Source organism: Rhipicephalus sanguineus, chromosome 10 (assembly GCF_013339695.2).
Source record: "Rhipicephalus sanguineus isolate Rsan-2018 chromosome 10, BIME_Rsan_1.4, whole genome shotgun sequence".
Classification (NCBI taxonomy): domain Eukaryota; kingdom Metazoa; phylum Arthropoda; class Arachnida; order Ixodida; family Ixodidae; genus Rhipicephalus; species Rhipicephalus sanguineus.
The window spans coordinates 29,512,608-29,528,103 of record NC_051185.1 but is presented as its reverse complement, the minus strand read 5'-3'; the positions used below and the strand labels follow the sequence as shown (position 1 = coordinate 29,528,103).

General features: G+C 45.2%; 1 protein-coding gene and 1 pseudogene across 1 annotated transcript; both read right to left on the bottom strand.

Moving 5' to 3' along the window:
- Positions 1–2,229: 2,229 nt before the first annotated feature.
- LOC119406302 (helicase ARIP4-like) overlaps positions 2,230–15,496 on the bottom strand; it is a 55,327-nt pseudogene continuing 42,060 nt past the window's right edge.
- Positions 12,801–13,814, bottom strand: LOC119407316 (tigger transposable element-derived protein 6-like). Its single transcript, XM_037674232.2, has one exon. It carries the CDS (start codon positions 13,655–13,657, stop codon positions 12,917–12,919), a length of 741 nt encoding a protein of 246 aa, XP_037530160.1. The 5' UTR covers positions 13,658–13,814; the 3' UTR covers positions 12,801–12,916.

The window sequence follows — 15,496 nt, the reverse complement described above, 5'->3', positions numbered from 1 at the left end:
CAACAGGCAACCTTTAGCTTACACTGCAAGACAACAGATCCACTGTAAACTGCCACTCACATTCAGGCGACTGATCAACAGTGAAATGTCTTTCAGAACGAAACACATGTATATTCAAAATGTGGTAATGACTTACTACTTTGGCGGCATGAACGTGTGCATTCTGGCGTTGCCAAGCATCTGCCCGAGCAGCTTGTTTAGCAGCAGCGGCAAGCAAAGCCCTTCCAGAGCTTGCATCGCTTGTGAGGAGTGCTGTGAGTCGTGCAGCTGGTGTGTCCACTTGGTTATGTCATAAGTGACAATGCCACTGCCCTATACTCACAGACAACTGTTCTTCGCAATGAAGCGGAGGCTACAGAGCCGAATTTCGCGAACACTGCCGCTAACGAATGTAGTCCGGCAATTGGGTCCATGTTTTCTACATGAGAAATGAAAGAAAACTCCTTTAGTTTGTACAGGAGGCTCAGAGACAGGACGCAGCATGCACCGGTGAGATAATTGTATTTGTTTGCACTTAGACGTCATTTCGGTCTTTTCGCACGCGTGAGAAAGTCGCGCCTTTCACGGGTAACTCAAATGTTAAGTGGCATCTGCGCCTTAAGGTGAGTGTCCGTCTCATTCTGGTTCTTTTGTACACTTGCCTAAAAAGCTTGCAACGAATTTCACCTACGAATGGCTGTCTAAGCAGACAAATCAAGTGCTATACAATGCTTATGCCGTGCAGCCATCACTTTCCACTGTTGTTCTAAGTGTGCGCCAAAAGGTGACTTCGCGTAGGACTACATGTGCAGAAGCTCCACCCCCCGTAGCTTTCGCTTCATTGCCAAGAAAAGTTGTCCATGAGTATAGTGATATCACATGTAATGAAGGCAAGACGACAACGAATCAGCCAAGCAAGGAAGCCACATTATCGGTGGTAGCCATGCGACACAAACTAGCACTTGCCAGAATTTTGGCTGCTCGACGCCTGCTCGACGCCCGGCTGGCTTGATGCTCGCCCTTAATGTTTACACATCAGTAAAACATGTGACACATGAATTCAGGCATAGCACAAAAATTCAAAAAAAGCAGTTTTGGAAGAATACATGACCAGTATAAAATGATTTCGCTTTCCATAGTATCCTTTTAAAACAAAAATTTTCCTGTCACGTTCATAGCAATGACACGCTTCATAACTCATGTGATATTTGCTAATAACCCCATTTTTTATGGACTATAATTTGGAAGGATGGAGGATCAGTCTTATCAATACTAGGCTGTTTCGACTAAAGTGCCAATGACTAGATGGCAGGCTGGAAAACTGATGTGCCTTCATGGGTTTGCACTTCAGCAGTAACTAAGCTCACATTGTAATTTGAGAAAGAAGTTAACGATCAAAGGCATGCGTTACACCACGTCTAGCAGGTCGATCGCCTGACTGGTGCTGAGTGTAGTTCGTTGCTGCCAATCGAACCCAGTCAAGAAATGAGGACTGTGATGTCAATGTACAACGAAACGTTAGTCCCTTTCACTAATGCTACGGAAGGCACAGGCAAAAGCCTTTGCTCTCAGGAGACTTGATAACTTGAGAGAGGTTGAGGAGAGTAAAAGACACTATTTCTGCAGCCCCAGTTGGGAGTCTCAGCGCCATTAAATCGCTTTGACATGCTTTGACATTCCAAGTTGACTGCACCAATTCTCTCACCCCCACTTTCCCGAAGCTTTCTGCACCTTGCGTGGAGTTGCACTACTTCGGGGATCAGCCACCTTTGAGCAGGTGATGATGTCATGCAATGACGTCATGGCATCTTTACGTTTTATGTGAGAGACCGGCTTAACTGATACATGGCGAGGCATGCTGCATGGAAAGAGTCGCTCAGGCGGAGCAATTGCTGGCCAAGTCTGCCAGACTAAACCCACCTGTGGCAACATCGCCACCACTACCGCATCATGACGTGACGTCACTTATTTCTGCAATCTGCGACGTCATGTGACGTTACTTTGGTACCCATTCATGATGAAAACAGCGCATAATGACAAGGAACGGGTTGAAAATAAAAACAGGATAGGAGCTCTGCTGTTTCGACCCGTCCCTCATCTGAATTCGTACCATCTTGTCCAACCTTCCAGTTTAATGCAGTACATTTTCGTGCTGTTCGTGTTGTCGGTGTCGGAATCTTTGACATGTGAGACATACAGGGCTTTCGCCTTAAGAAGGCAACAACAAAGCATTCAGGAAACATCCTTCATTTTTATCTCCCTTGGCTAGATGCACTGAAATGATAAAGTTTAATGCGGAAGTCACGGGAAACAATAGACACGCACGCACACACTTGCAGAGGACTCGATGACGTGGGAGGTCGAGGCAAGAAATGTCAAACTGTCTGTTGCTTGCACCACATCGAGGAAAGGTTGAGGGAGTTGAGGTGTTGAGACCAGGAATGTAGGCGTCGGAAATGCTTCTGTACAGAATGCGACGCCACCGGAAAGTAAAAGTTGAAGTGGAGGAAATAGAGAGATGCGACAGCGGAGAGAGGACTGTACTAGATTGAACGATGCGCCAAGACCTGCGCGCAACACACACGCACCTCGCGATTTCTACGCCAAATGGAACGGAAAGAAAATCGAGACAAAAAAAAGGTCTTTTAAATACTGGATTGGCAGAAAAAAAAGAAAACCCCTCCTCTTCTGGTTTCCTGAAAAAAAACGAAACCCCGCGCCGATGCTCCTTCGTCCACACTCGTCGTCGCAGCTCGGCGAGTCTGGAATTCGCGGCGCTGCTCCGGCAGTTCATTTTTTTTGTTTACAATCTCTTTAAATAAATAAATTTCAAATTTTCTAACACGCACCTCGTTTTCTTCTTTCGGTGCGACACACACACACACAGGCACGCACACATGCACACATAGCAGCTGTCCATGGAGTTCTGCGCGCGTCGAGTTCATTCTTTTCTGGTTCACGTAATTGGAACACTCCGGGGGAAAAAAAAATTTTAAATCCAGACTTAATAGTGGCCACTTTGGAGAGCGAAGCAGGGGAACGAAAATCCACTGAGGTGTAGAAGGTGTCGCGCATCTCTCATTTCATTTTCTTTTTTTTTTGTTTTGTATTTTTGGAATGCTCTTCTTTAGCGGTGCTGCTGTTCCCTCGCTCCATTATGCACCCAGTGCTGGAATAAAGGCCGCTGTTCTTTCGGGGAACACATATGTCCGAGGAACACACTTTTTTTTCTCTCCTGGTTTTCAGCGTGCTGACGCCGCACCGTCAATCGCGGAGGACAGTTGACGATGACTCGGCGGTCTTCTCAGCCACACGAACGCGCACACACAGGCAGACGAGAGATCCGCGACGAAGCGGCGTTGCTTCTTAGCGTTGATGCCATCGTCACACCGGGACTGGCTTGGTTGCGCCGCTGTTTCCTTCCTTGGGCTTCTCAATGACCGTCGCCGACACGGGAACAATGGCGCCATTTTTCCGCGCGTCGTCGTCGTCGCTGCTCTCGTCCGGCAGGTCGCTGTCATCATCGAGGTTGATCACCTCGGGTGGACCCTTGCCAATCTGACGCTCCGCATCGGCCGACAGTTGGACCCGGCCCCCGCACTGCAGCGACGGCTGAATGATCTGCGCGGAAGAAACGGGTTGCGGAGAGCACTCCAAGCTCAGTCGTGCAATGAACAATCGACCAAAACAAGTTTCCCGTACATGAAATGATTAATTTAGCTTAACAACACTGCCGATACCAGAAGACGTCATGGCAAGGAGGGTGTACATATAAATCGAAAGAAGTGCTACAAAATCATGTACACATTGCAAGTAACTACGATTACAGTAGACTCTCGTTAAACAGAACCAGAAGGGACCAGAAAAAAAATTCTTTCAGATCCCATGCATTGTGGGAATCGATTTCATGAGAAGCAGTCAGCGAGCAACAGCCCATGCTGAATTTTTCGCTGTGTGTCAAGAGTTACGAGGTGAACTGGTGTCACTGCATAAATTAAGTTGTGCTCATATCGTGGGCTTGCCAGGCATGTCGACTACACTGGTGCATAAAAGGTAGCTCATGGCACAACGTAATGTCGGAATTCATGTTTAAGCACAGATGTCAGCTTTATCGCAATGAAGTGCATACTATGGTATGATGATGTGGATATCATAAGTAGTGGTCGTTGGCGTATTCGAGCAACGCTTGACCATGGCTCGCGGAGTAAATGTTTATTACATTTTACGTTGTTGTAGAAGTGGATAGTCAACACTGCAACCACAATTGCCGTTGCCCCAACATGGCGCGTTCATAGGGTCTTTTTCCGAAGCAGTTCGATGCACTGGCGTGGCTCTGTGGTAGAATACTTGTCTGTCATGAGGAATGCCTGGGTTCGATTCCAGCTCGATCCGCGAGTTTTACGTCTTTCCTCCATCGATACTTTTCGTTAATCGGCAACACCATCAATGCCGGGGGTGGATCTCCTACAACACGAGCTCCTTAATGCTATCGCGTTAAGATTTCCAACATCTATTCCCGCTGTCCCTGATTGGAGATAGACTGTGAGTCTCCTGTGGCGCATACCCATATACCACGGGCTGTGTAATGCGGTTATGTGCCACACGTGACTGGGGGAAAGGGTTTTATGATGTACGCGACAAGCAAGTCATGTAAGTCGTCATGACGTGCAAGTCATGTTTTCATACACTCATGTCCTCCGGTACCAATTTTGGTATATACTACAGAAAGGGGTCATCCACGACTGCAGCCATGCGTAGGCGGCTAGATAGATGCATAGATAGGTAGACATAAACGGTCAAAGTGCCTTCGGTTCGCTAAGGAATGCTCCACACTAAATAAGTTCCATTTAAAAGAAGTTCTACTTACTGAGAGATGAACAGGGATGAGGAATTCAAGTATGACACCGATCGTATTAGAGGCAGATGTTCCATTTATCCAACAATTCTGTTTAAGAGATTTCCATTTATTGAGAGTCTACTGTATTACATAAACATCAGCAGTTGCAACATGCAAGGTGTGAGTAAAACTAAAAATAACCATGACAATGGCAGGATGCTCGATAATGGAGTGAGTTTATTGAAACACAAAATGTGGACGCAGACTTAAAATAGAAAGAAAAAAAAAGTGACAAAAGCAAATGCTTAGCATGTACGGGGTCCGTCAAAAGCTCCCAGGTCGCTGTCCCATGTATTCCGATGACAGCGTGGCGGAACTTTTGACGAACCCTGTACATCCATTTCCATTATAGCTAAGTTAATTAGATGAAGCATTCACAAGAGAAGCACTAGGGTGGTTCCTTTCCCAACTGTTTGAGGAAATGCCACAACACGTTGTGTTGCTTCAATGAAACACAGTGCGTTGTGATGTGAACCTTCACCCGTAGTTCCAGGGAAAAATAAAAATAATAATAACAAAACTTCCGACGAACGTGGACTCCTCGTTGGATGCTGCTCTGACAACTTGTGCACCGACGCTTTCAGCAGAGCGCACGTCTGCTAGGCTTACTTCGGAAACGTTTGTTGATCGGCCCATCCTTTGTTGGATTACCTTTTTATCGTAAACAGCTGCAAACCGATGCTCGTTTTTGATGCCAAATTTAGGGGTGTGATCAAATTTTGATGCCAAAATTCAGGTGTGCGATTGTTATAAGGTTGCAATCACTATGCAAGTAAGTACGCTAGTCAGCCAGATGGAGACACAACCCTCAAAGCCGCGAAGTACCGAAGCATCAAAAAAGCATCTCCGATTACTTCCGGTGATCCAGAGTTGGTCAGTCACAGGCAGTGCATTCTCGCGAAAAAATTTTCACCTTTTTCGTATGTTCCAACAATTCGAAAACCCGCTCTATTCAATCTTTTGTGGTCCTGGTGGCTTTTAATTAATGAGGATTTACTGTGCTTTACAAATATCTTGATGAAACAAACACAGGAATTTGGTGCAAAAGCATGAAAATTTTCACGATACCATGTCCACAAGGCACATTGTAACGAAAAAATCAGAACTTACGTAGTATGGTGGGAAAGGGATGTTGGGGAACCAGCCTTTGCCGGCTACAGAACAATAGCTAGCACCGCCTGAAGAGTTCTGTGCCTGCGAACACTCTGCCTATTTGTTCAAATGTTCCAATAGTGCTTTCAATGCTGGAATGAAAGTTAACATGTGAACACTGTTCAACCTCAATCGTAAAAATGACTCTTCAATAGTAGACTCTCATTAAACGGAACATGAAGGAGACCAGGAAAATATGTTCCATTTAAGGGGGGACGTGGCAATGGGAATGGTAAATTTGGTCAAATTGTTCAATTTTTCAATTGATTTTTTTCTGCAATCCTGAGACCATGTTTTAAGTCATGGTGAAATATTAGACCAAAATAAGCAGTAGAAATTGAAAAAAAAAAAAAAAGCATTTTACTAGTGTGCTGTCATCAAAAACTATGAGAAAATTGGGCTTTAGAAAATGCAAATCTGAAGTTTTCCCTTGGCACAGTGCCACCATATTGGTGTCATCATAAAGAGGACAGATAGAGCTCAAGATAGCCGCAAAGCTGCATTTCTCCAATGAAAAATAAAACGAGCTTCCTTCCGAGTCCATTTTTTTTTAGCTTTTAGCTCCATTTTCTCAGCTTTCATTTTTTGAACAGATGCTGTCAGTCATCCCTGTGCCATTTCACAACAAATAAAGATATAACCATTCCGTTTTCTGTGCTTAGATCCTGAGACATTGGTGAGTGCCGTAAAGCTGTCCATATTTGTCTGCACGTCATACAGATTTTTATAATTGGCTTTTTGTAAAAGTTGTTAATAAGACAATATGTACAAGAAATTTCAAAAAATTTTGTGTGTGCTCATTTCAACATTAAAAAAATAAACCAATAGCATTACGGCACAGTATGGGTCCTTGTGAATATCCTTATGCAAAAATCTTGATTAACTTATGTCTAATTAATTAATTAATTTTGGGATGACAGGGAGAGTCTATCGAGTGTTGTAAATCAAAAACTACAAAAGGTAGCTCAAAACCGATTTCAGTTATGATATCAGCCCAACATATCACATCTGCATGCCAAATTTCATCACTTTATCTCCATAAATAACAAAGATAGTTTTCATTGCCATGTCCTCCCCTTAACGGAAGTTCCATTTACTGAGAGATGGACAAGGGTGCCGAAGCCACGTACGAAACCAAACATATTAGGGGCAGTTGTTTCATTTAAGCAGCAGTTCCGTTTCAAGAGATTTCCAATTACTGAGAGTCCACTGTATATGAAAACTATTAAACAAGGTACTGTGTTTTCTGGTGTACAAGATGGGAATTTTCCCTAGAATTTTTGCTGGTGCATTTCACATATGCAAACGAACTTGCAGGTGCTTGCATGACCGGTACATAATTTTTGTATCTTCAAGTACGAGAAACCGTGCGTGACAGCATTTCAAAATACAAATCTAATCTTGCTATAACAGAGGAGCAACCATAGCTACAGATATCAGCTAATTTTTAATGATGATGATGCTATGGTGTTCATTGAAGCAAGGGCCAAATGTGGCTGCTCTTGATTACCAATGGTAAACAAAAAATGTAATGTGGCTGTAAGAGGGCTAAAATCAATTGCATAGCATATACAGGGTATTCTTTTTACAACAACGCTGATTTTTTATAAAAATCCTATGACAGTAAGGCTCCTGTCGTTCTTCCACACGACCTCCACGTCGAGGCGGAAATACTTTGCCGCAGTTAAAATGACACTGTTGTGACTAATTAACAAAAACTCGTTAATCAACTTTTCAATTATTTAATTGGGGGCAGGTGTTTATATTACAAAGTCGTAGTGCGTGCCAATTCATGGCATACCTATTTTTTAGAAACCACAAAAGTTGCACGTAGTTCGAGATATTCGTCATCGAACAGAAAAAACAAGATGCAAAATTTTGGTGTCAGTGCTCCTTTAAAAGTCTGTATTGTCTAAAAAAAAAAAACACCCTGTATAATGCGGGCATTTCTTAGGCATGTCTTAGTCGTCCGCACATATTCATCATCATGTGGTGCTCTTCATCGCTGTGACCCTGCGTGACGCAGCAGTTAATGCAATATTATTAGGCCCCGAAGACACGGCAAATCAACCACTCACATGACAAGACCTCACAACTGATGATGATGAACAATGCAATGTGATGATGAATATGTACAGACAACCAAGTGCCTAACAAAACACCCACACTATACACAACAAAAATATGACATTGATAAGTGGGATGATATATGGACAAAAGCTAATAAAGTAATGTTAAAGGGACCGACAACTGCCCAAAATATGAAATGAGTTGACTCCAGTGAAGTAAAGATTGTCCGTTGCACTGACTCAAACCAACCCTGTTTTTTTCGTGAGAGATGGATTTATATTTTTATTTCTTAATTGAAAGTTGCGAAAAATGACCTGTGGCGCCTCTGGCGGCAAAAACATGAATGATGCGATGAAGACGGCCACGTGACCGTTGATTGCTGTACGCGATCGTCGATTTTTTTGTTAGTACTGAAATGTTGTTCGCTTCTTTATATTAAAAGGTATTACTTCATAATAATGTACATATAGGCCTGCGTTAGTAGTATGCATTAAAGTGGCGCTGCCTTCGCGTGACGTAATGATCCCATGCTCGTCAGCGCGTCCTGAGCAACTTTTCAGCGTGCTCATGCAACTGTGCACGCAGTTTCCAGGTCACTAAGATTTTGAAGCGACATAGTTTTGCTACCTACACTTCGTCTCAAAAATGACGCGCGCTGCTACTCGGTGCGGCCGTGCATATGCACAGTTACGTTTTCGATTACTTGGCTTGGCTCGTGTATCGAGAGAGTAACGACGCCGGGACAAGCCACCCATGACACAGGCGCAGGCAACCTTGGACGCAGGCGCACACAACGCTGTACAAATACCGCGAAGGTGTATAAAGCCACACATCTCATTGTAACAGCTTGCTATTTTCCAAAATGGTTGGAAAGCTCAAAATAAAGGTGGTTAAGCATAGTTACAGTAACTCCTGCGAAAGCAGAACGACAGCTTTCACAAGGGCTAGCGGCATCGCTATCAATTCTCAGCGTTGCTGGAGCAAGCCTCCATGCGTGTTTGGAGCCTTTCAGATCGAAAAATAACTACGTGCTTTTCGGATAAACCACTGCAGCTACAAACGCTACGAAGGGTGAGCTTCCGGTCGCGACGTAAAGAACTGGGTCGAGGAAAATCAGTTGTCGGTCCCTTTAATAACAGGTATTACCAATAAATATTACTAATAAATAAATGCTGCAGCAATACTTACGCCAAAGGACTTCTTGTTCCCTGCACTTGTCGTGGCAGCGTTACCACCCACAGATTCACCTGTGAAGAGCGCAACGCGTTTCTTGTCACTTCAGCTTAACCCTTTGAGGGTCGAATTTTTTCGCGAAATCCAGTCCAAAAATGTGTAATTTTTTTATTGCTGAAATAAATTCTTCAGACGATTCTATTTAAGAAAAAAATTGTCTAAAATTTTTTTTCGTGACCGTAAAGTGACAAAAAAATCAGTTTTGTTGTTACATACATATGGCTTATTCGTAGTAAAATCAAGCAGAATCCCCCCCCCCCCCCCCCAAAAGCTTCACAGTTTTTTATGAATAAAAATTATGCATTGTGTTAAACATAGCTCACAAACATACAAAAATAAGCGTGCCAGAGTACGTTTCCGTTTAAAAACGCTCGTGCTCTAACACTAAAAACTTTTCAGCGTGTGATAGTCTTTGAAGCATGGCTGCCCGCGCACGCGTTTCAGATGTCGCTCCTTGATCGTCATCGGAGTCTGAACTCGTCAAAAGATCCTCGTCTGACGAACTGAAATCCAATGAATCAGATTCTGATTCGGCAATTGGGGAATAGTCCGCATCGGAAGAATCGCTGCTCGACTCACCGGCAGCAGCGCAACCGGCGCGCGCTTCCATAACGTAAGCGAACTGCGTCAATGAGCGCACGGAAGAAAACTATGGTTCTGCGCCCGTCCGGAAAGCAAAACGAGTGAAAAAGCTACAGTAATACTTCGACTTATCGCCAACAAGACGTTGTTAGTTTTTCCGAGACCCCAAGGGAAATACAATCACGGCGGCGCCGTTTGTGTAATTTAGCGCCGCACGGAAACAGATGTAATCGCGCGCCGGGGTGCAATAAATGAGCGAGTAACAAGCGGTCACCCTTTAAGAGATTAGAAACCAAACAGCCATCAGCTTTGCGGGCGCAACAAGCGAAAACTACCCGAAGGACGAAACCGAAACGAACCGGACCGCGTGCGCGCGTTCTGATGCGAGACTACAAGCCGCCGCGCCTCTTTGGAAAGAAAAAAAAAAAAAAAGGACGGAGAGACATTGGCGTATTAAAAAAAATTACACGTATTCCCGAAGCGTGGCAGCACATTCCAAGCAAGAGAAATGGGAGAAGGTGCGCGTTTGAAACCAAACCGCGCCGCGGGCGCTCTCGGTTGCGCAAGCGATAGCCGGCGCGCGGCGCGCCATTTTGCGAAGCATAAAAAAAGCAACAACGGAGAGACATCGGCGCATGAAAAAAATTCCACGTATTCCCGAAGCGTGGCGGCACATGCCAAGCAAGAGAAATCATCAAAAAAGGCGCGCACTTTAAACCAGCTGCACCGCGAACGTGCTCGGATGGGCAAGCGATAGGCGGCCCGCCGTTTTGGGAAGCGAAAAAAAAAAAATACAACGGAGAGACATCGGCGCATGAAAAAAATTCCACATATTCCCGAAGTGTGGAAGCACAGGCCAAACAAAAGAAATGATCGAAAAAGGCGCTCGTTTTAAAAATAAACGCTATGCCGTACATGTACGACGAAAACCCTTTGGTATCAGGAAGCTTCTGCCGTACATGTACGGCGAAAACCCTGAAGGGGTTAATGACACCTCGACGAAATGATGTTGCCAACAGAAAACATACATACAGATTTTTTTTCTTTTTTAAGGGGAGGGCAAATTTGAGCAACCTTTGATACATCACACTGGTCTCTACGTAAACCACATGTACATCTACCTCGTATACAACAAATACAGCAAGAGTGCAATTGAATTTAATGAATATAAAAACTATATTAATTCAAAGAATTAGCGAGTTAGATGAGAGCCTGATTAAAGAGTCACCAAAGAGAACATTCACTTCGCTTGTTATTACTGAACTACCCTTAATCTAAACTAGCTGAAATGCTCTTGCCGTGAGAAGATGCTTGGTAAACGGTGGATGACCGATGGATGATAAGAGTTCAAATTTACTTGATTTTGCAAATCGTGATTATGTGAAAAGAAAACAAAGAAAAGGATACCAAGTTCGGGACACCGTACCTGGACCCTCTGTATAGCTGATGAAGATGGACAAAAAGTGCAGACGAATTTAAATTCAAGCAATGCAGTAGAAAATTTTACTAACAGTATAAACAGATAAGTTAACTACAGTATAATCTTGGTCATACGAACCTGGCTGATATGAATTTGGGTCTGATACGAATTCATAAAATTCCTCGCCCAAATTCCATTGCGTCTAATAGGCCGAAATTCGGATGTTCCGAACACTTTTCTGCGTTGCGATGGGCGATACAAACCTGGGTACCGAAACCGTTAAGAAACGGCTGACAGCAATGTGCTACGGAAGTACGCGCACGGCCAGCGCACCACGAACTGAAAACAAAATTACCGTTTGCCGCAACTGTTGCGCACGAAACGACGGTCATTGTCAACACGATCATGTATGGCTACGACAACATTCAGAAAGTGCACGCATATCCAGAGCTCACAGATTCAAAACGATGCTGCTTACCGCAACCACTGCGCACAAAACCTCAGTCGCTACTGACGCGATCATCGATAAACTATGCAGCTCTGAAGCTATGTGGCTAATGCAGCGGTAAATTAAAGGCAATAAAGTCGTTAAAAGGCACAAAGTGTTTTAGCGTTCCTGTCGTTCACTTATGACTATGGTGGAGCGGACTTCGGCACTTCAGCTTAATGACACCCGAGTTTTCAGTTGGCCTCAAGCAAGGATCTGACGCGCACGTTCGTTGCAGCCAGCTGCGCCGTTCGCATGTGCCCCATAATGACACACGTGAGTTCTTTCTACGGAAATAAATGTTTTGTGCGTATATTGTGATTTGAAAACGGATTTTGTTAGTTTTTGGTGATACGAATATTTTCGCTCCCGCTTGAGATTCATATCACCGAAATTCTATGTATAGAGGAAAAACATTTCATTATAAAAAGACAGAAAACCAAAGTAACAGTGCAAGTGCACAAAATTGTCTTTGCTATAAGGACCATAAATTGAATTTCAAACTACCAAAAAAATATGAGAGCCAGATAATTAACACAAACAATAATTATGCACCAGTGAGTGGCATAAGTTTGAGTTGAAGGCATAGCTACAATGTCACGGTTCAGTAGGTCACAACAATGGAGACTGCACGATCACACAAAACAGCAAAATACGACAACACTGACCCGACTGTCCGGCCACGGCCATCTCGCCAGTCGTGGGCAGGCGCACAGCGATGATGCGGCCGTCTGGAATCCGAAGGTACACGCCTTTCGGCGTCTTCATCACCAGAATCTCGGTTCCCGGTGGGATCTCCACCGGAGGGTCCGATGAATTGTTCAGTGGTATGGTCACCTCTGCGAGTGGGTGAATTTACCATCATGCTCTGTTACCACAGACTTGAGGGGATGCCAAGGGTGAATACTACCACTGAAGACTCAAATTTGTAAACACGCGACCATGGGTGAGGTGGGGGTGGAAAGAAAGGAATGGGTGATACAGTCGAGCCCGCTTATAACGAACCTGAGCGTGACGCGGCATCCGTTCGTTATATCCCGAAGTTCGTAGTAAATGAAACACAGCTTTAAAAAAGTTGCAAGTGAAAACCAAAAATTTATTTTTTTGCGAGAAAGTCCGTGATGCACGTCTGTTTCGACAGCGCAGATGTGATAAGTACAGTCTCGAGTTTATTTAAGGCGGCAGCGTGTTCTTCGCCAAGGCCCTTGGCATATACAAGCTGCCTGAGGCTATCTATGTAGCCAATTGCCACAGGCACGCTTGTGGGCGCTGGCTCTAAAGTTTCGTCGTCGTCGTCATCCAATTCCTCCGAATCGCTCTTGCCGTGCACTTCATTCACTATGCCCTCGTCCGTGCACGGTTCCGCAGTGTCGGCATCATCATCGGCCGTAATGAAGTCCTCCCAGCAGGTGTCCCGCTCTCCCATGTCAGAGTCGACGACGCGCTGCCACAAATCGCCGCCGGATTGGTCCTCTTCGGGAGCTTCAGGCTTGGCATCGGGTCCGACGTCAACGAAGCCGGCCTTGCGGAAACAGTTTTGCACGCATGTAGCCGTCACCTCCATCCACGATGCCTTCAGCATCTCCAAAGCTGAGTACAAAGTCACCCGAAGCGGCAGGTTGGCTGCCGGGCGGTCAACAGCTATGAGCAAGCGCTCTACAACGCGGCGCCTATAATAACTCTTAAACGCGCGAATGATGCCCAAGTCAAGCGGTTGCACTTTAGACGTTATGTTGGGCGGCAGGAAAAGCAGGGTCACTGCCGTCAGAGAGGCTTGTACGAGGTGCGCGGAGCAGTTGTCGACCACGAGCAGCACGCGCCTGCCTTGCTTGTGCATGTCGCGGTCAAATTCGCTCAGTCACTCTACGAATAAATCGCGCGTCATCCACGCTTTACCACTATGCCTGTAACGCACAGGCATATAGCCCCGGAAACAACGCGGCTTCTTCGACTTCCCGATTACGAAGGGCACGCGCCGGTCGCTGCCATCCATATTTGTGCACAAAGGTGCTGTGACGCGCACTTTACTGTGTTTGCCGCCATGCAGTTTCGTCTGCGGTATAGACGTCTCGCTCCGCATAGCTTAAAATGGTGTCTCGATTTGTTGCAAGCCACGAGGCAATGTCATGGTCACTTACCGAGGCCGCCTCACCAACTATCGATTTGAAAACAATGCCATGGTGCACCTTGAACCGATGTAGCCAGCCATTTCCGGGACAGAAGTCGGGAAAGTACAACAGGAATGCGAAGTCCTTCGCTTTGGCCAGCATCATAGGACCGGAATGTTCCGAGCCCGCGCGTCGACGAACCATTTCAGTAGCGTGTCTTACGTCCGCGTAGGTGGCCCTCTGCAGACGCTTTCTGTCAGTCGAGTTGGCATCGGCACTGATGATCGTGTCCTTGTTTTTCAGGAACGTCGATATGGTTGACTTGCTCATGCCGTACTTTTTAACCAACTCGCAGTTTTTCACACCTTGAGAGAGCTCTGTTAAAGGGACTCTGAAACGGTTTTGACGATTTTGTACGAACACATTGAGCCGGTAGAGCAAGTCCTAAGGATCATTTACAGACAGATTTAAGCTCTGTGCGTAAACTGTGTAATTTATTACAAGGCTTTGAAGCTGCGAATCGCCACCGATCACAGCGGCTCAGCCAAACGCGTTTTCAAACCGCCCACTTCCAGTGCGCGTCGTATTGGAAGCGCGACGTCACGCAGGCGGCTGGTCTGATTGGATATGTCCAGTACACGTCACTGAACCTCCTGTGGGCAGCGAGCGTCGTCTGCCTGTGTTACAACGTATTCCGTGTTGACGTGAGCTGAGCGACAGTGTTTATCTCGAGGTTTCTTTTCTTGGACATGATTAATTTCCCTAGCCGTGTTGTGTAGCACATATCTAGCAATTTCTAGCAATTGGTGACTTGTAAAGCTGCGACATCGTGCAATGTTCGTGAGGCATCTGGCGAGCGGAATCCCGTCAGCTCATCGCTGCAATGAGCGTCGCGCTCTCGCTATCCGTTTAATGCCACAATCCACGTTTTTGTGGCTGTAACTTCACCCATGAAGACACAACCACATTGCCCGAGTTTACGCTTATCGGTAGAGCTGTGCGAATAGCAAAATTTTGGGTGCGAAGCGAATTCGAATAATAAAGATTGAGTGCGAATCGAATCGAATAATTTCGAATAATTTTCGAATATTTCTCAAATATTTTTCGAATAATTCGAAGTGAAATTACAGAAAAAGTTGCAGAGAATCCCTAAGTATGTGCTTGTGAGATAGCAACATGAAAGTGTTTCTTTTCGCTAGGTTGATGAAGCGCTAGTGCGGTCATATTTCATAGTTGTCTTTCTTATCAAGAATGAGGCAATGCAGAGGCCGAATGGTATTTACGTACATGATTTGGTGCAACCAAAGTGTTGCCGACAACACTTTACACGTGATAGGCAGAGATTCCATTTCCTCAGCCACTCTTTCTCTTTCAACTTCTGTGGAAGTTCAACTGATGGGGCGGACAAGGGCATGGTTCCTTCAAGTCCGAGTTCCAAATCTGCCTCGTAGACGTCGATCTATAAGAACATCTGAAATTTTGGATGCTAAAAAGCTTCGGCTTCCGATTTTTCGGACTTCCTGCCCTAATTTCAGGTGCAAAACAGCATTAATTGAGCCCCCACCTCT